The sequence below is a fragment of the Lacerta agilis genome, chromosome 3, assembly GCF_009819535.1.
Source record: "Lacerta agilis isolate rLacAgi1 chromosome 3, rLacAgi1.pri, whole genome shotgun sequence".
NCBI lineage: Eukaryota > Metazoa > Chordata > Lepidosauria > Squamata > Lacertidae > Lacerta > Lacerta agilis.
The window spans coordinates 35,159,694-35,183,117 of record NC_046314.1 but is presented as its reverse complement, the minus strand read 5'-3'; the positions used below and the strand labels follow the sequence as shown (position 1 = coordinate 35,183,117).

Here is a 23,424-nt window from a genome sequence, read left to right as displayed (position 1 = left end):
CAAGTACACCAGCACTCTCCCCATCTGGGATTCCCAGCAACAGATACACTGCCTCCAACAGCGGAAGTAGAACATAACTATCATGGCTTATAAAGGTAAAGGGACCCCCAACCATTTGGTCCAGTCGCGGACAACTCTGGGGTTGCGGCGCTCATCTCGCTCTATAGGCTGAGGGAGCCGGCATACAGCTTCCGGGTCATGTGGCCAGCACGACTAAGCCACTTTCTGGTGAACCAGAGCAGTGCACGGAAACGCCGTTTACCTTCCCACCGTAGCGGCACCTACTCCCTGTCTTGAACCTTCCAACATTCAGCTTCAGTGGATGGCCTTGGGTTCCAGTATTATGAGATGAGTAGAAAATATAACTCTGTGTCCACAACATGCATAATCTTATGCACCTCTATCATGTCCTCCTTTACTTGCTTTATTTCTAAACTAGAAAGTGCCAAATAGTGTAAACTTTCCTTTACCAGGGGATTTGCTTCAACCCCTTGATCATTTTGGTTTGGCCCTTTTCTGAACCTTTTCCAGTTCTAGGAAATCCTTTTTGAGGTGTGGCAACCAGAACTCTACCAACACTCCAGCCATCATCACACTAAAGATTTGTATAAGGGCAACATGTTCCTAATGGTCCCTACCATGGCATTTCATCCCTGCTATTATCCCTACTCCCTTCAGCTTAGCTTCCCCACCTCTTAGGTCCCTGTCCAGTCCTCAACTGGCCCTGCAAGGCTAATCTACATACCTTGTGAGAGTTTTCAATCCTTGGCAAACTGACAACTTCCCTTCTCTCACAGATGCTGGACTGTGGACATCAGAACAACTTAATTCCCTTGTCAGATGGAACTGTTGTGAACATTCCATGACATCAACTCATCCAACCATTTTTAGAAATTTCCTAAAGGGAAGTTCTATTTCAATGCCATGGGCTTGCCATTACTATTCACACCATAAGCAAAGCAATCCATAGTACTGGGTAAAACACACAGTGCATTTACGCATGCTTACTAAGAAGCTAGTCCCATTATTAAATAGGTCTTACTTCCTAGTAAGTATGTATGAGATTGCAGTTGCAATTTACCATATGATAAAGTCAAGGTTGACTACTTTAAAATAAAAAATAATTTTTTTCTCCTTCCAGTAGCACCTTAGAGACCAACTAAGTTTGTTCTTGATATGAGCTTTCGTTGGTCTCTAAGGTGCTACTGGAAGGAAAATTTTTTTTATTTTGTTTTGAATATGGCAGACCAACACAGCTACCTACCTACCTGTTACTTTAAAATAGTCAAACCAGAATTTGAATTTGAGAGCAAAGATGCCAATGCACAAAACAGAAAATGCAATAATAATCTGAAATTTTTTCTGCTTGCGGAGTCCACCTCACCTTGCCTAACAGTACCTTTGGTTCTGTCAGAAAAAACACATATCTTAAGCTAGCCCCATTCCAAATAAACAATGCAGAAATGTTTATATCCCTTATCTGGGCACATGCTCTTCTTTTTCTTGTTGCTGGATCATGGATATTGTGTGGAAATCAGTGGGGACATCTAAGGAATGTGTTTAGATAAGACCATTCTAGTACTGTCTGTCCACATTTCAGATACGCAGTTTATTGCAGTCTGCTTAATATCTAACAAGCTCTCCTTTGAATAGCTGTACCATGTGATTTATATTAGTTGAGGCGCAAACTTCACTATGGGCTGCTAGTCTCTAGCTGTTGTTTTCATTCTGAAGCATTCTATCTACATAGCAGAGCCCTTTTGAGGAACCACAGAAAGCCACAGAAGAAACTCATCAGTTCAGGAAGAGGATGCCTTCTGTAGCAGAGGGCATATTTTGTTCTTTATTTATGACTCAGAGTAAAGCACTATGGTTGGAAACCCTATGATAGGAAAAGCTATAAAGAGAATGCAGCCTCCTTTATTTTTACAAAATTTCAGTAAATTATGACAGGAAAGGCACGTTTAGATCAATTTTCCCCACACACATAATATATATTTAAATCTTTCTTACCTTTTTCACTGACACTTTCACTTTCTATTTCCACGTCATCACAACTGGTATATTCAGGTGTTGATGCTCCTTCTTCCTCAGAGCTGCTGACTGACATTTGTCTTTTCTTTCCACCCCGTTTCGATCTATGGGGCTTTGGTGGAGACGGCCGCACTGATTCTGACTGGTCAGAACTAAGGGAATCATTCCTTAGCATGGTCTCCATTTTCTCCCGCTTTGCTTTCCGACTGAGAATAGCAGAGCTAGGATCTAAGCGACTCTGTGTTTTAAAGGGGTCGTGATTTTTGGATTCTAAGTGCTCTGTAGGAACCACGCTATGCCTGGGAGTTGGTGGGCTATGGTTAGCTAATTGTTTAGAAACAGAAATCCTTACATCACCTGTTCTTTCTATTGCATACGCCCTCTGAGTATCCGGGCGAGACTTTATGTCCTGAGTTCCTTGTGCCTGTGAGTGCTTTCCTAGTTTATTCTCAGGTACCTCGGGCTCCTCAACTTCTGTGTGTGGCAAGGCAACGTCACTGTGTCTTCTTTCATGCCGTGCTTTTGAAACTTTTGCATGCATGCGCATCTGTTCCTCGTCGGGATGCGGCTTTACGGGATACCTTGCCAGGTTTGGATCACTCCTGTATCGAGTGTGATAGTCATCTTCTTTCCTTTGCTTCTCTCCATCTATAGCTTTGCCTTCCTCAAAATCGTGTGGGAAGTCTGAATAGTCCTGAGACCTCCCTTTCTCTAATCTTCTACCATCACGTCTTTCTTTACATTCCCTCTCATCTCTTTGTCCTTCACCCTGCTGGAGTGAGGATTTTGGCACTCGTTTGCGCTCACCTTTTACACCTCCTTTCCCATTCTGTTCAGACCCTGCTGGTGTCTTCTTCCTGATGGGAAGGGGTGGAAGAAGAAGAAGAAGAGTTTGGATTTGATATCCCGCTTTATCACTACCCTAAGGAGTCTCAAAGCGGCTAACAATCTCCTTTCCCTTCCTCCCCCACAACAAACACTCTGTGAGGTGAGTGGGGCTGAGAAGTGTGACTAGCCCAAGGCCACCCAGTAGCTGCATGTGGAGGAGTGGGGATGCGAACCCGGTTCACCAGATTACGAGTCTACCGCTCTTAACCACTACACCACACTGGCTCTCTTCTTTCTCACTGGAGGAGAACGAAGGAGACAAATCACACCCAAACCAACGACATGTGCCCGATCCCAATTTTGTGCAAGCTACATTGCAATAAGTTAAAAAAAGGCACAGTAGGGAAATAGGAAGCTTCCTTACATTGTGCCAGACCAATAGTCCACTTCGTTTAGTATAATGTACACTGACTGTCAGCGTTTAAGACAGGAGTTTTTCCCAGCCTGGCCTGGAGGTGCCAGGAATTGGACCTCAGACCTTTTGCATGCAAAGCATGTGAGCTATGGCTCTTCCCCATAAATTAAAGAGAAGATTATACAAAGCCTTTGAACTTAATTATCGCCTGCATCATTATTGTCATGTCAGAAAGGCAGGTGTTAAAAGAAAAATAATGAAATCTATTTTCAGCAATCCCCAAGTTGTTGTTGTTGTTTTAATAATTTCCATTTGGGAATAGGCAAAGAAGAATGTATAAAAAGTCCAAGTCATTTTTTAAAAAACTCCATTTAGGACCAAGTCATCATGAGTCTAAATATTTGTGCCAGTAAGTGTCTCTCCACGTAAGCAAAGCAATCCCTGAATCCTCTCCCAGCAACATTCAGCCGAGTAAAAAAAGTATTTATGCAGTGACTCTCACAGAGAAGCGGACATGGAGCAATGGATTCAAACTACAAGAAAGAAGATTCCACCTAAACATTAGGAAGAACTTCCTGACAGTAAGAGCTGTTCGGGAGTGGAATTTGCTACCAAGGAGTGTGGTGGAGTCTCCTTCTTTGGAGGTCTTTAAGCAGAGGCTTGACAGCCATCTGTCAGGAATGCTTTGATGGTGTTTCCTGCTTGGCAGGGGGTTGGACTGGATGGCCCTTGTGGTCTCTTCCAACTCTATGATTCTATGATTTTGAGAATCTGATTAAATTTGTTGCGAGCTCTTTGAACATTGCCCACCATGGACAAGTAGCATACAAATAAGGTAAGCCATACACAAAGAATATTCTCCTCTCCTTTAGAACTGTTGTCTCACAAGCATATGTATGCACATTTACAATGCATGCTGAAGCCCTACTGCATCCAATGACATTTACTCCCACATAATCGTGCATAGGTCTGCATCTTTCATAAGCTATTTCACAATTATTTCATCAATGAATCAAGTCAACTCAGCTCAACAAATATTCAGGTGACAAACCACCGCTGCCCCCAACTCCAAAAAAACAACCTCAGTGGAAGATTTACATTTGGCATATTCATGTAGTGTTGTTTTGGTTCATCTTGTGTCATTTACAGATTAATATTATCAAATAATTTTCAGTTTAGGACAATTTGTTTTCTAATACTAACTTTAATTATGCACATATACAGAAGTTGGGATTTGTGCCTTTAAAAAGTCCAACATACATGCATGTAATTCTATATTCCAAATTAATGTCAGTTTGGTGAATATGTGTATTTTGTGAAACTCCTACTCTTGCAACTGACTTCCTCTTCCTCTGTTTTCCTTTCTGTCCTTCAATACAACTTGATAGGACGTGTAGATACTGCAATTAACCTAGTGTATCCCTCTCAGTATTGGTCCTGTTGACACTGTATGGGGTAGGTAAATTTTGGGGAAGGTCTCTCATATTGCGTATATGCAAAGCCATTGACAATGTATCCCTCTGCACACCACTAAAGTGTGGCCAGAGTGCACTGAGATTTTATATATTTATAATGGTACTCTCTACTGCTTAACATTATAGCTGCAATTCTTCCCATATGGGCAAGGTCCATTGGCATCAGTGTTACCTCTCTTTTGGGGGTTCACTTCTAGACCTTGATGAAGTCTGCTTCTGTTCCAGGCCCATAGCTTGCTGGGATACCTCTGTGCCTTTCCTCCTGTCAGTTTGCACACTAGAAGGTATTTCCTGTGAGGAGGTGACTGCTGTGCTTAGGGGTGTTTGAGATCTTGACCGTTCTTGAAGCCTCGCTTTCTTTTCTCTAGGTGCATCTGAACTGCCACCAGTAGCTGTATCACTCAGTGCTCCGTCCTGACTGGGTGGCTGTTGAGGACCACTTCCAAAAAACCACGCTCCAGATTTCGTTAGGATCTCTTGTTGCTTTCGGCATAAGTTGCATACCCACATAACCTAGTTATAAAGAAAAATAACAGTCTAAGTACTCTTCAGTTGCTGAAAGGCTTGGTTGTCTAAACATTCAAGAAGAATAAAACCTCCCTCCCATGACATTTGTGCTGTTGTTCATGCTCAGGACATGCTTGTGGAGTGGGCCACTCTTGATTAGCTGCAGCCAAACATATTGCCATCATGTGTTTCGCTTTGGCTGCACCAAACATTTATGTCCCATCATTACTCTGAAGCACCGTCTGGGTATTCAAGGCATGTGACGAAAATCATGGGAGGCAGGAGAGCAGGACTGCACACACACACACACACACACACACCCTACACTGGCCCCTCCCCAATGCTGTCGGGCATTTTGGTGGATGTCCGCAATACAAGTAGGATATCCCCATGAGCTGGAACTATGACAACAGCCTATACACGCACTGGCAGGCTGCCTCACTGCAAGCATGCTCTTAAACACATGGTCAGCAGCATTAGGGAAGGGTCGCAATGGGGCACGGCAGTGGTAATGGGGCGAGCGAGCATGGACCTGCTCCCCTGCCTCAAATGAAGGCCTAGGCAGAGGGCCTTCTTGGTCCCACCCTGTGGAACACCCTCCCAGCACATGTCAAGGAGATAAGTAGCTATCCAAGCTTTAGAAGACATCTGAAGGTAGCCCCATATGGGGAAGTTTTTAATGTTTAATGTTTTGTTATGTTTTTGTATATGCTGGAAGCCGCCCAGTGTGGCTGGGACAACCCAGTCAGATGGGTGGGATATAAATAATTTTTTATTATTATTGTTATTATGATGGTGATGGTGATTATCGCATGTGTTGAACATACAAATAGAACTCAAAGAGTCAGTATGGTGTAGTGACTAGACTACAAACTAGGTGGGCCCAGGATCAAATCCCCACTCACTAAGAAACGAAGGGCACTGGACAGGGCACAGATTCTCAGCCCAGCCTTTTCCACAGGCATGTTGTGAAGATGAGGAGGGCAGGAGAGCAGGGACCAAAGCTCAGTGTTAGAGCACATCTTTGAATGAAGGGTGTCCCAGGTTCCATCCCTGCCATCTCCAGTTCAAAGCATCGGCTAGCAGGTGATGGAAAATGAAGAAACCCAGGAGGGCTGCTGCAGATCAGAGTAGAAAATGCTGGGCTAGATGGGCAAATTATCTGACCTGGTATAAAGCATCTTCCTAGGTTTCCCTAAGTGCCTTAGAAGAAGGACAGCATAAAAAAATGTAGCACATAAAATAAAACTAAGGCTCCGCTGGTGGGAGTCTCCTATTCGTGAAGTTCCACTAATGGGTAGAGATGTATGGACCCATCAGTTTTGGTTCCCTTAGTTCCTCGTTTCAAATTCCGTTCTTCACATTTCTGCAGCAATATGTGGATTTACTTCTTTAACCCTTGTGAAAATTTGCCAGCATTTTCAGTGCAGTCTTCTCCCCAGTAAACACAACTTTGTATGCAGTTGTTTTGATAATGTGCACGTTTTTGCAAGCATTTTCCCCTAACATAATACATTTTTGTATGTTATTCTCATGAATATATTCATTTTATTTCACATTCCACCCCCTAATACAGGCTTCCTCAACCTCAGCCCTCCAGATGGTTTTTGGCCTACAACTGTCATGATCCCTAGCTAGCAGGACCAGTGGTCAGGGATAATCAGAACTGGGCAGAGGTTGAGGAAGCCTGTCCTAATGTACGCATTTTTATAAAGCGTGAATCAGTTAGAATCGGCTTTAAACGCTGAATCAAATTTTCCCTGTCCCTACTGATACACCCCACCAGCAGAATGGAGGCATTTTTCACCTATCTCCTCCCTCCCACCCACCCACCCCAGCCTCTTTGTCTGTCAAAAATTTGCTCTTGAAGTTTAGGGGAGCCTCCAGAACAGCATGAGAAGTGGCTGCATGAGCAATAGCAAAAAGCACCCCCCCACCCCGTATTCCAGTGGGAGCTTCCAGTGGATCCCAGTTCCTTCCTTGAGCAGAAGGGGCCATTTGTGTTTTTGAACAGATCTTAATAAGACTAACAAACCAAGCTCACTTCACATATGAGGTGAGTTACGGTATTTAGGCCACCAGATATACCCTAACCTTCCCCCCCCCCCTTAATGAAGAGGTAAGCAAAAGCAGCTGAATGTTTCGTTATCCTTCCAATCAAACATCCAATGTCACATATCCAAAAATCAATTAATCATTACTCTTGAGTATGGTTTCATCACTCTCAAATGCTCACTAGGGCTAAGCTCTCTCCTGACACAATGGTCCAAACGTAATAGTGAAATGATTACTCTTGAAATTTCATTTGAGGAAAAGAAACAAAAGCCTTGCCTTAAGAGACAAAACGTTTAAGAAGATAAAATATTATTCATAGCACAAGAAAGGTTGTTCTATCCTCTCCCAGGAAGGTATAAAATCAAGCACACATTCTATTTCTGGGCCACTGCCGCTAGATTTTTTAAATTTATATTTTTGTCAAGAACAGCAACACATTAAGGCCAGATGCTGGCTCTAAGGATTATGCAGGGATCAAGGCAGTCATGCACTGTACATGATAAAAGAGCAAAAGAGGGGAATGGAGGGGTGGGTGGGAAGAGTCAAACAGCAAATCTATGCACACTTAGTAGGAAGTAAGTCCAATTAATATTAATAATAATGGGCACTTCCCCCCCCCCTAAATGTAATTAGGATCAGGTTGTTAGAAAAATAACATGGAAATGAACAGAAATATTAGGAGTTGGATCCAGGAATTGGCTACAATCCTAACCATGTCTACTCAGATGTTAGTGTCATTGAATTTAATGGAGTTTACTCTCAAGAAAAGGGGTTATTATGCAGCGTTAGTGATGCCTAGAGTAGACCCACTGAACTCAATGGTTTTTTTTTAATAGACATGGATAGAATTGTTTTGTTAATACTTTAAGGGCCCATTGATTCACTGGGTCTACTCTAAGCATGACTACGTATGGATCCAACCAAAGGAGTTTTCTAAGAAATAATTCTAAATTAAATATTTTACAGAAATATTTCATAAAATTAGAAAAAGAAGCAACATTGCACAGCTGTGCATCAATGCAAAGCACAAAAATGAAGTACGCTGCATACTGAGTAATAAATCAAATAAGGAGGAAATAGAAAAAGAAAACGAACACTTTCTAAGCATTACTGATATCCAATCATAATAAGGTGCCTACCAGTACCACCACGATCCCCCAAAATTTCAAAATGTTTCAGTAACAAAGGAAATGAATAATTTTGCAATAATAACTGCAAGAAGCCAAAAGGAGTTCTTCCTTTGTCAAGGAATGAAGAAACATTTGGCATGCATGCAAATACTTCAAAGAAAATAAGCAAATGAAATATCTGAGTTCATATAATATCTAAATTAAGTATTATTGACATAATCTCAAGATTCATTATGTATTTTTTGGTTAAATGCTGGATTGCACCTTACTAAAGTTAAACTTTTGTAGTTTTAATATTTAAGTTGTGGGTAAAAAGAATAAAAATGAAAAGTGTTTATTACAAAGCACATTCCCTTTTCACACAAGAGAAAATGGCTTTATAAGAAAAACAACAACATTCATGTGTTAAAATATATTTTTAAAATCTCATCAAAAACTTAAACCTGCAGTAGACCAATCAGTTTTGGTTTAGCTTAAAAACAAACAAAAAATTAGCTGCAGTGAAATTATAGAGGCAACTTCAACAATAAACAGGAAGAAGAAACATTTCCAACTCCAGATAAAGTGAACATTTGCAAAAGAAACAAATGAAAATACCAATTAACACTACTACACTATACAAATGTGCATATAAAATCAATTTGAAAGCCTGTTAGCAAGCAGTCGTAAGATTCTTCTTGTGTGTGTATAGCATGTGTCAAAATAGATCTGAGCAAAAATCCAATATTTTAATTAAACATAACACATCTGATGCTCAGGGAAAGATGGAAAAATAAGGGCATCATTCAGCTCTGTTAAAATAACTGGGAGCTTTGCCAGTGACTTCTGTGGGTTGAGCTCCATAGCCGAGATACAGATGTTCAAAAGTCCCCAAGTTCACAACTACCAAAACATATACCCTGTTGTGTTTCCAATCAAAACTAGCAAGTTGAAACAAATGTTCATTAGTGGAGCTATTTATAGAGCCCATGTGCTGTATTGAGGGGTGGCTCAAAAAGTTGTCTAAGCCCAACACAGTATAATTATAAACTATTGATATGAAATAAGATTGATCACAAAAATCCCATACATGTCTACTCAGAAGTAGGCACCATTGAGTTCATTGGGGCTTACTCCCAGGTAAATGTGCATAGGGCTGTAGTCTTTATCCTTCCGCAATGCATCCATAGCATAAATTTTCCATATAACACTGACAGATGCTTCTGGATACTAATGCAACATATGTGAAACACACACACCTTCAAAAACGAAACATTCCTGAATATCAATTTATACTGATGCACTTGCACAGCTTCATACTGTGATTATTTCTTTTGGATGAAACTATGTGTCCTAAATAACTAAACTAGCCATGGGACAAATATACATGTGTATCCACCCCACGCACCTATCCACACACAGAAACACAAACTTTTTTTTAAAAAAAACAACAACACCTATATATGTGAAAATGCTGTGCCTACAACAACCAACCAGTTAAAAATTGAAACATTTTGTCATACACACACACAGCTACCATTTAGAGTTAAAAACTGAAACATTTTGTCATACACACATACAACAACACACGCCACAAATTACACATGAACAAAATCTATATTATACTCACACAGAGGCTACACTACCATCTCTGTTTAGGAGTTGCTCCAGAGCTTAGTTAATACAGTACATGCAATTTGGCTGCTGGCCTTGAGCTACAGTAGGTCCAGAGGATTTGGGGGGGGGGGGTTAGAGACAAAAGTCCTTCTTCCAAAGAGGGAGGGGGACAAACCTTGAGGTGATATAACAGTTTCAGTGAGAAAGCCGCTTAGTGAAAAAATATTGTGTAGGGAAGTATGTGGAGCAAGCAATCTAGCAGCATGCAGGAATTATATCCTGATTGAAAATACTGGGCCATGGTCCAAACTAATCTAAACTAAAGCAGGTCTGTGTAATAACTTATCTTAACAATCCACAGATGTTAGGCAACCAAACAAACACGCTGATGAAGGATTACAGTCCTTTAATGTGGCTTCTGGACCTCCACGCAATGCACCAGGAACTCTGAGGAGGATTCTGTGTTAGAGAGAGTTAGAATCTGCATGTATTTCTAACTCCTTCTAACATGGAATTGGAATAGATTGCTAAGAAATAAATTTGCAGTTCGTTTCTTGTTCTTGGGTGCGTCCTGATGCAGCATTTCAGCAAATCATCAACACGGTTACTGCATACCTACATAAAGCACATGCATTTTGCATGTGTGAAGCTTTGAGTGACAAACTGCTTTCACTGTTAAAAGTGGACCGGTCTGTGTTCGACATTCTGTGTTTGCGCAGAATAATGAGTCTGGGTTTCTGGCTTATCGTGATTTATCAGGGCTGAGCAGCATGCTGAAGCAGCAACGCTGCCAGAGCACTCTGCTTCACTCCTCCTCAGGTGTGAGTGGGATAAACCAACCAAGAAGTCTTGGCTTCGCATTACATCTGACCCCAGGATAATGGCTTGCAATTCCATTACAACCCACGTTTCACTAGCCAGCCTGGAGCCATCATTTAATTCATTATAAAATTTCTTAACCACTCTCTACCGTACGATTTCATGGTTGGTTACAACAATAAAATGTACAGTCATAAAAACATAATTACTGTTTCAGAACACAGAAAACTGTTCCAAATGGGACAGAAAAACTTAGATTCAACAAAATGAAACCAAAACTTTAACTATCAATGCCCAAGGAACCATGAAGTATGTCTTCAGCATTTGTTCCTGGCTTGTAGATTGTGGCTTGTTATGTGGCAAAAAAAAAACAATGATCCCTGGTTTGGACTTAACAGGAAGGCAAGGGCTTTATGTTTGTTTATCTTGGTCATGCCAGGGGAGGAATGAAGCAAGAGCAATTCGGCAATACGAATTGCTCCTGGCAAGCCACGATAAAGCAGAAATTATAGAATATTTTTATGTGTGGATCTGGTGAAAGTGTTCATTTTCATGCTACGTGAATATCTTCCCATGTGTTACCTTATCACAAGTAAGTCTCACTGACCCCTCTGTGTGGCAACATTTATGCTAATAATAATAAAGAGTCAAGCACACACAGGATTAATCTCAAAATGATGAGTCCAGGATTCACACACAGATCCATGTGAAAACATCACTGTGGTGGAAACATGCTTCAGAGAAGTAAAAAGACTGCATGCTTGCGCTTGTGTGAACAGTCTGGAGTGTTTTACTGATAACCACATATAAGTCTCACACTTACTGTCTCTGGCCCTTCCCACTGCAGTCCGTGGCCAGCAGAGACATTATTCCTGTACTAACACAACATGAAAGCAAAACATGAAAATGCTTGCAATGAAATTGCAAACGCACCATACATTGCATAAGTTGGCACTTACGTTTTTGAATTTTTAACTGCTCCCTGCGCAAACATGGAGTAAAAACGCATTATCTCTTAAGCAATTTTCTATTACAGTATTGTGGAACTGAAAAGGCTGGTTCACACAGTCTACCGTCAGGAACGTAAAAATTAACATGATCTAAATGTTATGATTCCCTCAGCACACAATCCTTGACCAGAGCATGTGCAAGTTCACCCAGCATCTACAGCTACATATAAGACCAGGTGTTATATAACACAGTTAAGCACTGGACTTACCACTAAAGCAATAGCAAATCTACTTTAAGTCACATTTTGTTGAGTTTGAATTTGGATGTTGGCTATTGATTCAAAGTAGCTTTATGCTCTGTGCATTTTGAGGCTGCTCTGGTTTTTGTTTCCTTCACTGCTTTTAGCTGTTACTTTGCCTTAGCTTCCCTTCACCACAGCCAGTGACCAAAACAAATAAATCATCACTACGGATAACAACAAATAAAAACATATCATCCACATCAAAGAAGAGCTTGTCTTCATTTTAAGTAGTTTATATTGTCTGCCTTTCCATACAGATTTACACAGCTTTCCATAGCCTCTCCAGCACTTTGGCGAGGCTCAAGATGTTGACAACGTAGCTAAGAATTGCAGAACGTATCATGCTGTCAGGCACACCGAGCAGATTCTGTTAGAACATTATGTTTTGATGACAAACATTATTGGTTATATTTGTTAAGGAGGAAAGTGTTCCTAAAAACAAAAACAGCATAGGGAAATGTATTCCGTCTACTAATTAGATTAAACCATTTCCCCACCAACGTCAAAATGCCAACTATTATAATTTACAACAGGCAGTAATCTAAATATTATCAGTTGCCTCAAGCCTCATGGCACTTCTCTCAGTAGACCAGTGGGGTGAGCATACGGATGCACACAGCAAAGATTCTTCAGCCCCAGACTCTTTCCTGTTAGTATTAAAGCCTTCGTTTTTGGAACACGGTCCAGATCCGATTGCTAATGCTCTGTTATCTTCCCTAAATAGGGCTGTGAACCACCCTGAGATTGATGGGTGAAGGATGGCATACAATAAACCAAATAAACAAAGAGTGGAACCCAGTCAAATTTATTCAAATGTCCATTCTTCTCTAAATATTGCCTGACTAACAAATATACAAGGAATTTTCAATTGATTTTAAAATTATTCAGGGGATGAAGATACTGCTTTGGTGTCTCCTCCGTTAGAAATCTGTTATGGTTCAAATTTCACCCATCCCTATTTTTACCTGCCTACTTTAGGCTCGTGGAGAGAGAGAAACTAAGGTTTTTGCCTTGATTGTTTAATTTATATAGCTGACACAATTTCAGAACAGAGAAAAAAAAGTTGATCAAAGTATAAGCCGCAATACTATTTATTGAACCTGAGGCCACAAAAACAGGTATGCCTTAATATCAGACATATAGACGAGGATAGATTCTGCACTGTTTACATAAAGTCTAGCCAAAACAGCAATCTCCCTTTCCTTCGTTACTTTTTTTTTAATGCACATGAAACAAAGAATGCTTCGCCTGCCACTGATGTATGCTTCACATAATTATGGTGCTAAACTCTGGCATAGCTTTGCTCTGGTTCAGGCTCCTACCTATGGCAGGTCAGTCTGATCAACAAACTAGTAAAATCAGAAAATCTGAATGTGAGCCAATCCAGGCTCAGTGAAATCAATGAGAGTAAAGCTGGCTTAAACTCGTGTACTCTAACTTCTGTGGTTCACGGATGTGCCTGCAAAGCACTGCCCTCTTTTGCTTTAAAAAATAATAATAATACAGAAGATATAGAGCTCAGTTAGATTCATAAACTATTAAGATGTTTTCTCTCTCCAGCATCTTGCACATACAGTGATATGCAACCTAATTCACATGCCAGTTTTATGTGGCACTAAATTTTTATGTTTCCATTCTATTCAGGCTCTTATTTCATTTTCATCACTGGACTATCTGAGCTATCATATTCCTCTCATAAATTCTGAGGGTCAAACTGCACATCGTGTTTCATGTGGTAGCATACAGCTATATCTGTTTTTCTTAAATTAATTACAGCAGCCAGGGGTGGGGACACACAATTGTTGTCAGGATCACTGTGTGCGGGAAGGACAGATTTATCCCTTCCCTTCCCAGTTGCAATCCCTTCTCCACAGTCCTGTTCAGCATGGCTATAAGGATTAGAAAGAATGTGGTACAGTGTCAATTTAAAGTGAGGTTCTTAGCCATCCTAGAGGGAGGAGGTGATTTTCAGGTCTGATACAGTTGGGAAGAGAAGGGATAACTTATGCACTGTGATCCCAAAAGCAATATGGGGTTCAGTGGTTATAATGAAATAAAACAAGCGTTAAACAAAGCATGTAGTTGGATACTGGCATTTTCACATACACGGGCTTTGAAAATACATGTAGACAAGTCAGAGACATGTAATGAATTGAGGGTATGTGGGGGTGTGTGAGTGAGAGAGAGAGGGAACTGGAATATCCCTCCTCTCGTAGTACAATAGCGCAAGGTGCCTGAGCACTGAGGCTAGTCCAATAGTGCACTTGCTCTATAATTATAACTGCTGAGGTTTGGGAATAAGTGAGTAAGAAGCAACTCATCTAATCTAGCCCATGATCCAAGCAGTACAATGAGGGACAGATACTGTTGAACCCTACAGCCCTTTAAACATATAGTATCCCCCCACCCCCGGATTTTAGGGGAGGGAAATGAGTACAGTGGTACCTCGGGTTAAGAACTTAATTCGTTTTGGAGGTCCCTTCTTAAGCTGAAACTGTTCTTTAACCTGAAGCACCACTTTAGCTAATGGGGCCTCCCGCTGCCGCTGCCCCGCCAGAGCACGATTTCTGTTCTTATCCTGAAGCAAAGTTCTTAACCTGAAGTGTTATTTCTGGGTTAGCGGAGTATGTAACCTGAAGCGTATGTAACCTGAGGTACCACTGTACTGGGAAATGAACATCACACAACACACTTTCCCTAAACCCTAATCACCCCCCAGATACTAGCCAGAGTTCAATGCAGTCATTTTTACCACCCTGTTCCTCCTCCTCCTTTGTAGTTGCTGCAAACGTTTCTGCCTCTTGGAGGCCATGTTCTGGGGTTTATTATACTTTGTTTTCCTACATGGGTGGCAAGTCCTGTAACTATACACAAACCCCTACCTTGTTTTGTGAGTAACCCCATTTTGCTGCCAAACTAATAGGTACAGAACATTAGAAGGTTTGTCGTCAGAAGGAACAAGTAGGAACCTGCAGCAAAGTGCTGAAGTATATCCCCAGTCCTAAAAGGTTCAGGATACAAGCCAGCTTAAAACAAGAGCCTTACAATGCTTTTGAGGACTTATTACGGGCCGGTGGGTGGGGAGAGATTGCAGGAGAAGAAAAGGAGCATGATTGCTTTTCCTCTCTTCATTCCCTTGTTATTCACTAAAGCTGCATTTATTAATTCAAAATTTAATCTTATGTCACTGCCAACAGAATTTGCTTTGTAGAAGAGGGGGGGAAATCTTATATAAGAGAATCATTTTTCCTGGTTAATAGCAGTTCAAACTATGACCAGTTATCCCAGATATTATATTAGGTCCCCCCCCCTTTGCAGTGAACAGCACATCAATAATGCTGCATAAAGTCAGGTGTACTAAATAGAACAGACTACAATCCATTGCAGATATGCAAACACTAAAATATCATGCTGTGCTTCCTTTTATTTTTAAAATGTCTGTGTTTATCATAATGATACAGGGAAAAGCTTCTCTTTTTTATGTGAAATTATTAAGCAACTGCATAATTTTTAAAATTCTAGCAGTACAAACATATTCACATTTATTTGGAAGTAAATATCACAAGATTCGAAGTGTCTTATTCCCATTTCAAGTTTTACATGAGAACGGTCATCTAAATCCAGCAGAAGCATGACAACTGCTTCAGCACCTACTTTCAGCGCTGTTTAAATATTCTGCTTGAACTTGGACAGGTATATGCAAAATGGTGCTAACAGTGATTTCCCTTCCACTCATGCTTCTTTTTAATCAAATCCATTATAACTAGTCACACATGCAAAAAAAAAATACTATTTTGTAAACAAAACGTGTGCAAGCATTGAGTAGAAAAAGATGCTGGACGGGAGAAGGTCCTACATGAAAATTCATGATCTAAAACTGCAAAAGGCAGTAAACATACAGAATACATTGGCACCTCTGGAAACATTTTGCCAGCCAAGTAGAATCTTCCTTCCCTTTAGAAGTTTAGAGCCATCAATGGAAAACAACTGTCACACAAGAGATGTAGATTTTAGATATACCAAACCTACACTATTTAAGCCTGTTCAAGCCAGTCTCGCCTGGGGGTGATACTTAGTCCACACCTTTGAAGTTGTCACCTGGCATCAGGTGACAAACAAATGGGCAATCCATGGAGTGGAAGAGGAAAGGACCCTGCCTGCTGGAGAGATCAAATTATCCACCCTGACCTGCTGCCTCCACCTGGATTAATTTGGGCAGGATAGGACCTGTTTATTGAGCAATGGTGAGTCGTTTACAGACATTACAGCCACCTGCATGTGAAAGCATTTCTGAGCGAGCTGAATATGGTTATGGGCAGATGTGAAGCAATCTGCATTCTGGGCTTCACTGTCAGCTCCATTACTGCTAAGGGTCTTAAGAGTTATTTGTAGCTCCTGCATTTGAAAACCAATATTCAGAACAGCAATTGAAATTCTGTGGGGGGGGGGGGTTATTTTATAAAAAATCAAGGCAGGAAAACTGGACTGATATGTGAATGCTGCATGAATCTGTTAACAAACATTACTGCAAAGGGACAACAAAGGGCTCCCCCCCTCCCCAACTTTCACCTTTGTTGCTCCTACCTTCTGGGGTGTCCATGGTCTTTTCATAATTCTCTCCCACCTCTTGTTCCAGATGCAAAGGTCTGAGGCTAAGTTGATTAAGTCTGTGCTATCTGTGCTACCGAGCACAAGGGCAACTCAGTAAATCTGGGGTGGAAGATTTGAGGAAGGGGGAGAGAAAGTATCAGTGCTCTACAATAAATTTGAGTGGATATCTTACGATTTCAAAAAAGAAAGCTTGGGGGAGAAGCAATGTACTTTGGGGAAGAAAAGAGGATGTAAGGGTTTTGGTTAGTTCAATTTGTTGGGGAGGGCTAGGAAAAGGGTAGAGCATCGTGAGATTTACATGGAAAACTTGGACGTTGAGAAAGGAGGAGACCAGGACAGGAAAATGCTGTGGTGTGTTTTGCGCCAGTATAGGGATATCAAAAATATTTTATGATGCATCAAAAAATACCTTTGACAACCAGTCTGTAAATTGTCGTTTGCAACAATTTAAGAGAAACCTTGATCATGTTACTACACTGGCAGGTCAAACATGGAAGAAGGAAAGGACTTCTGGTTAGGCAAGAGGGGAAAGGAAAGGAAAAGAAGTGCAAAAGAATGAGATCTGGAAAAGTTAGATGGTAATGGGAGTCTATGGTTCAAAATAGCTAATTCTATGATACTAAGTTTAAGTGAGATTAGAATTTTGCTAGCAATCCATTCAGATCTCTGGCACTTACCTGTATTAATGTGGCTGGGTATTACCAAAAACAAGCACAAAACTCTCACACACTGGGCGGCATATAATGAGCTGCCATCCAAAACATGAATGTATGTTCTAGACTGGAGGGAAGATGTGAATGAACACTCCATCTCACTAAAAACGTCACCACCATTTTCAAATATGATAATCGAGATTTTGTTCATGGAGTCTTGTTGATACAAAGTGGATGCAGAACAAGAGGTTGGGATTTGCAGGTGCCTCAATTTAGGGCTAAAAGGTAACCCTATGTTCAGAGGCTAGAGATTCATGGAAAAGGCCTAGAGAAGGGAGGCATTATCTGGATAAAAATGACCTTGTTAAAAATGGCAGTGTCTCTAGTGTCACATAGTAGTGAAAGATTAAATCATTTAAGGAAACCGATGCATGGCAATGCTTAGGAACACAAGGGGATATCAATCCTCAGTAGAGATTAATTTCCATGTTGATATAAAGAAATCGTTGAAGGAAAAGAGGAATAGCAAAAGACCTACTAGAAATAAGGGGCTTGTGGCTTATGAGTTTGCAAAGCTCAGTAAAAGCCTGCCAATCAACCATCCATCTTAAACAATGCAACTCAGCAAAACCGTGCACGATGATCATCATTTGTCAAAAACCTTTGATTCACATTTAATAAGAAAAACTTGCAACAGCAAGGTGTGTCAGATCCATTCCATAGGCTGAATTTAACAATTGGCTAACTGGGAATAAGAAATCTAAGCGCTGAGATATGAAAAGGAACAGCCCACAATAGCCAAGAGCAGAGACCAAAGAGAAGCACATATGAGGACTTTCTGACAAAGGGAAAATTAGATCTGTCTGTATTGGGGGAACCTGCACACGTTCTCACAAAAGTACAAGAAGACAAAATGGCACAACTAATTCTTGTGGAGGTAAGAAGCCAGTTAACTCCAGGTTTCAAAGTGTTTTAGTGCACAGCTCTAGCAGAGGATGAGAGGTGGAAAGCCTGGTCCCACAGCAGAGGCTTAAATGAGAACAAGAGATAATATTCATGCTTTTTTCAGGAAAAAGTCACAGAACTTGGGAAATATGTGGGAGATCAACCGGAAGTGTGAAGATTTAAGGAAAGTTTGCTTTGCATTTATTTTCCTGCTTTCCATTTTCTGGAACTGCTTTGCATCTCCAATACTCCCCAAGCATCACCCAGTCATCTCAATGTGCATCGCAGCCATTTTTGATCTAAAAACAACTGATTTGTACTTAATAAAGAAAAGTAAGGTAAAGTGGGAACCCTCCAAGAAACTTTAAATTTTAAATAAATTTAGTTAGCCCTTACTTTCTTACATATAACCTGTCTTATTCTCATGTATGGGATTTGTTTTCTAATTACATTTCAACTAGCAGAGTCATGGAAATTCACTGATAGATATATATTGTTTGTACTTCCATGTCATTGTCCATGCTACACTTACATTCACCATTTACCTCATTCAGATCTTGCACTCTCATTCACTGCATTCATACATCTGCTGTTCACCCTAGGTAAAGGTAAAGGGACCCCTGACTCTGGGGTTACGGTGCTCATCTCACATTACTGGCCAAGGGAGCCGGGAGTACAGCTTCCGGGTCATGTGGACAGCATGACAAAGCTGTTTCTGGCAAACCAAAGCAGCGCACGGAAACGCCGTTTACCTTCCTGCCGGAGCGGTACCTATTTATCTACTTGTACTTTGACGTGCTTTCGAACTGCTAGGTGGGCGGAAGCAGGAACCGAGCAACGGGAGCTCACCCCGTCGTGGGGATTCAAACCGCCGACCTTCTGATCAGCAAGCCCTAGGCTCTGTGGTTTAACCCACAGCGCCAACCACGTCCCGCTGTTCACCCTATTCATACACATAATCACTCATGCACCCCTTTCACATACTCAGCTTAACTGAACACAAGTGCATCAGTAATGTCTCTTCACTTCCTCATACTCCTTTCTGCCAAAAGATCATGACTCCTTATTCCCCTTGTGCTGGTATCTTAATATTCATGGCACCACAACAGCTAAACCAATAGCTGTAGGTTCTCATTTCTCTGACCTCTGGGGTGTCTGTGACCCAGCAGCTCATGCGATGGCTGTGTGACATCTCATAGATCATAGCCTTCTTTTGCCTTTTCATTATACAAGTTCCTGTGGTGCTTTCAGAAAGGTTGTCAAATTTAGCACCACCCAATTTCAGAAAGATGTGCTTCCAATTGACAACTCGCTCGTATCTCTATAGCAGCATGAGAAGAGCCAGCAGCTCATTCAAAGTTGGCTTTGACTTCACCATTAGAATAAAGCAGAGGTAGGGAACGTTCCCCCTTGAGATGTTGCTGGACAACAACTTTCATCATCTCTGATCACGCAAGCTGGAGCTGGTGGGAGTTGGCACCCAACAACACCTGGAAGGTCCTCGATTCCCCATCCCACTCATAGAGATACTATAATATTTGGTAATAGCTGATAACTGCATGCAAGATTAAGTTTATCCCTTTGCTTTTCCTTCTCTAGACTTTAGAGCAGTACTGCATACAAATAATCTGACTGAAGAGCCAATCACACCCGGGAGAGCCAAGATCTGGAAAGTTCCACATGAGAGGTTGTGTCAGGTCTAGTGTGAGAGAGAGGGAAAAGAAAGAATTGCTGGTCACTTGAATAAGCAGGAAATAAATAAGTTTTGCAGGTTATTGAAGCTCTACTAAAATATATGCATTATTTTTAACCAGCGACCACAGTTGGGCAGAAAAGAAGTGAAAAGGTGTGTACCACCAACTCTGTCATTACTGAATTCAAGTCTCTAAAACAATGGTCATCTGTTTAAAAAAAAAAAAAAAAGGTAAAGGACCCCTGAAAGTTAAGTCCAGTCACAAATGACTCTGGGGTTGCGGTGCTCATCTCGCTTTACTGGCCGAGGTAGCCAATGTTTGTCCAGATCATGTGGCGAGCATGACTAAGCTGCTTCTGGCGAAACCAGAGCAGCGCATGTAAACGCCGTTTACCTTCCCGCCAGAGCGGTACCTATTTATCTACTTGCACTTTGACGTGCTTTTGAACTGCTAGGTTGGCAGGAGCTGGGACCAAGCAACGGGAGCTCACCCCGTCGCGGGGATTTGAACCACTGACCTTCCGATCAGCAAGCCCTAGGCTCAGTGGTTTAGACCACAGTGCCACCTGTGTCCCTATCTGTAGCCAGCCTGAAAATGTCAGGTCAGCCATAAAGGATCATTGTCACCTTGGCCAACCACTTCCTTTCAGCTTAATTTATACCACACAGTTGTAAAGATGGCACGGGGGAATCCCAAACTATGTCACCCTGAATTCTTTAGATGGTTATATATTAATTATAAAGCATTACTGATGTACATGGAATGAAGCAGTGTTTCATAAGCAAAGATGATAGATAGATTATAATCTAACGTACACAACTGGGGAAAAGAACAAATGAAGAGAGTTGGACGGAGTAATTGTGGGCAATGCAGACAAGGACGAATTACGTAAATACTTTGAATTAAGAGCTAGAGTGGTCCATGGGGTCACGAAGAGTCGGACACGACTGAACGACTGAACAACAACAGACAATAATAATAATCTGAAGAAGTAAAATTAGACTGAAATGTGTGTGCGTGCACGCTTTTAAAAAGACTTCTAACAGTAACAAGCTGCTATTGATCAGAAAACAGAGAAGCAAAAGCATAATCATATCCTTCAAAGGTACATTCGTTTTGAAATCAGTAGTCTTTAAATCTCTCACGACTTTCTGTTACTGTCCTTAGAGTTGCAATGCAAGTTTCCAATGGGATGCCCTGATGTGAAGCAGTTAAATTAGTACTGTTCCTCATTTGATACTGAAGAACTTGGGCTCAGCAGGCAATGAGAATGGTTCTCTCAATATTGAAAGTAGTTTTCCCACTTCAGGCATCTATAGGCTACTAACTTTCTTCCCTACTATGCTAAATTAACACAAGTGACCAAGAGATGAGGATGAGTAAAACCCACTCTACTTGCATCTTGAATTCAATTACGTATCTTGCGTTCAATTATTACAATTATTGATCTAGACCAGGGATTTCCGAACTGCGTTCTGTGGACCACCAGTGGTCCATGAGGCTTATTCAGCTGGTCTGTGGCATGTCCATATTAAATATGCATTTTGATTTTTAATGGTGTTATCTATTGCTTCTTTTATTTTTTACATTGTGTTTTATTGTATTGTGGTTTGAATTCTATGGAATTCAAATGGTGATACAATAAAACACAAGAAATCAAAGAAGGAAGGAAGGAAGAAAATACCATTAAAAATTATACAACATCTAGCACAACACATTACAATTGCTATAGCAGGCAGGTAAATATTTAAGTAATCTGCCAAGACCTTGAGTAATCTTTAAGGTAGTCTGTAGTGGGGAAGGGTTGGGAACTCTTGCTCTATCTTTTGGCCTCACTGTAAAACCAGGGAGGGTGGTGAGTTTTTACCCTATACAGTTGTACCTTGGTTCTCGAACGCCTTGGTACTCAGATGTTTTGGCTCCCAAACACTGCAAAACCGGAAGTGAGTGTTCCGATTTGTGAACGTTTTTCGGAAGCTGAACATCCGATGCAGTTTCTGCAGCTTCTGATTCAGTACAGGAAGCTCCTGCAGCCAATCGTAAGCCGTGCCTTGGTTTTCAAACCGTTTTGGGAGTCAAACGGACTCCTGAACAGATTTAGTTCGAGAACCAAGGTACCACTGTACAATCTTATGAAACCACAAAAACGTATGCCACAATAAACATTTTTAGCTAGGATAGCCACATATCACCAAGGGAGAGGACAAAAGAGGGCACAGGTTCACATACATTTATCATACGCTAAATTATAAGTTAAAAAATCAAATTTAGAAATAGTGATTACTATAAACAGAAACACAATATTTCTCCACATAATGCATTAGACTAATGAGATTATTTGCATGCCTTCTCAGTCTACTGTTCAAGTGCTAATTGTTCAAGGTGTCTGCTCTGCATTCTGAAAGTTATTTATCAATAAACCATAGTTGGACTAGTTTAATAGAGGACCATCTTCGGTAAAGTAGGACACATGGCTATTATTTTTAAACAAACTCTATTCCTTTGGAGTTTGTCACATCAGCATAAGTCATTGCTACGTAATCCAAATAACTGATAGCTCACTAAGTCTAAGTAACCCCTAGATAACCAAAAGAGATAGTAGTTCGCACAGACTATTTGCAGTGTCATTTTTGACAGGTTATTTAAGAGAAGAAGCCAGGACAAAAAGCTAACTGAACAGAAGACTAACTTTACTGCTAAGATCAAACAAGAGGAGCAGCACTTGCATAGCTGGCTGACACTGTACCCCCTATCTTTGGAATCACCACAGAACAATTCAACCATTTGTTATGGGGAGCTTAGGGCACACTACTCAGGAAGTGAGACAAGAACTTATAGAGGAACAGGTACAAGAAACTCCTGATTCAACGTGGATACAGCTCAACCCACCTAGCGTGACAGTTTCCCATTTCTGGTTTACTGCATCCCCAAAATGTTATATAAGGTAATACTAGTTACAGGTAGGTAGCCGTATTGGTCTGCCATAGTCAAAACAAAATAAAACAAAAAAAATCCTTCCAGTAGCACCTTAGAGACCAACTAAGTTTGTTCTTGGTATGAGCTTTCGTGTGCATGCACACTTCTTCAGATACACTGTCACACGAAAGCTCATACCAAGAACAAACTTAGTTGGTCTCTAAGGTGCTACTGGAAGGAATTTTTTTATTTTATTTTGTTTTGAATAAGGTAATACTGTTATTGCCATGGGTTTCTATCATTCAAAACGAAAGAACTGAGTTTGTTAAGACCTCAAAGTTAAGTGGGAAATTCACTACAAAAGGATGCCCATGAAATGATCTTGTCTATTTCAAATAAGATCTTGCACGCTCCACAATATCTGTCACAATATGTGATTTTGGAAAGATCCTGCTGGAAATTGGCAGGCGACACCTCAAGAGGCTTCTGATGCT

The 23,424-nt window shown here is 40.9% G+C and overlaps 1 protein-coding gene across 1 annotated transcript in view; it reads right to left on the bottom strand.

Moving 5' to 3' along the window:
• Window positions 1-23,424, bottom strand: part of RIMS1 (regulating synaptic membrane exocytosis 1) — a 239,085-nt gene that overhangs the window by 117,474 nt on the left and 98,187 nt on the right. Inside the window, 3 exon segments of the mRNA XM_033143233.1 lie at window positions 2,014-2,891; window positions 4,925-5,265; window positions 11,683-11,736. Coding sequence (XP_032999124.1) covers window positions 2,014-2,891; window positions 4,925-5,265; window positions 11,683-11,736 — 1,273 coding nt within the window.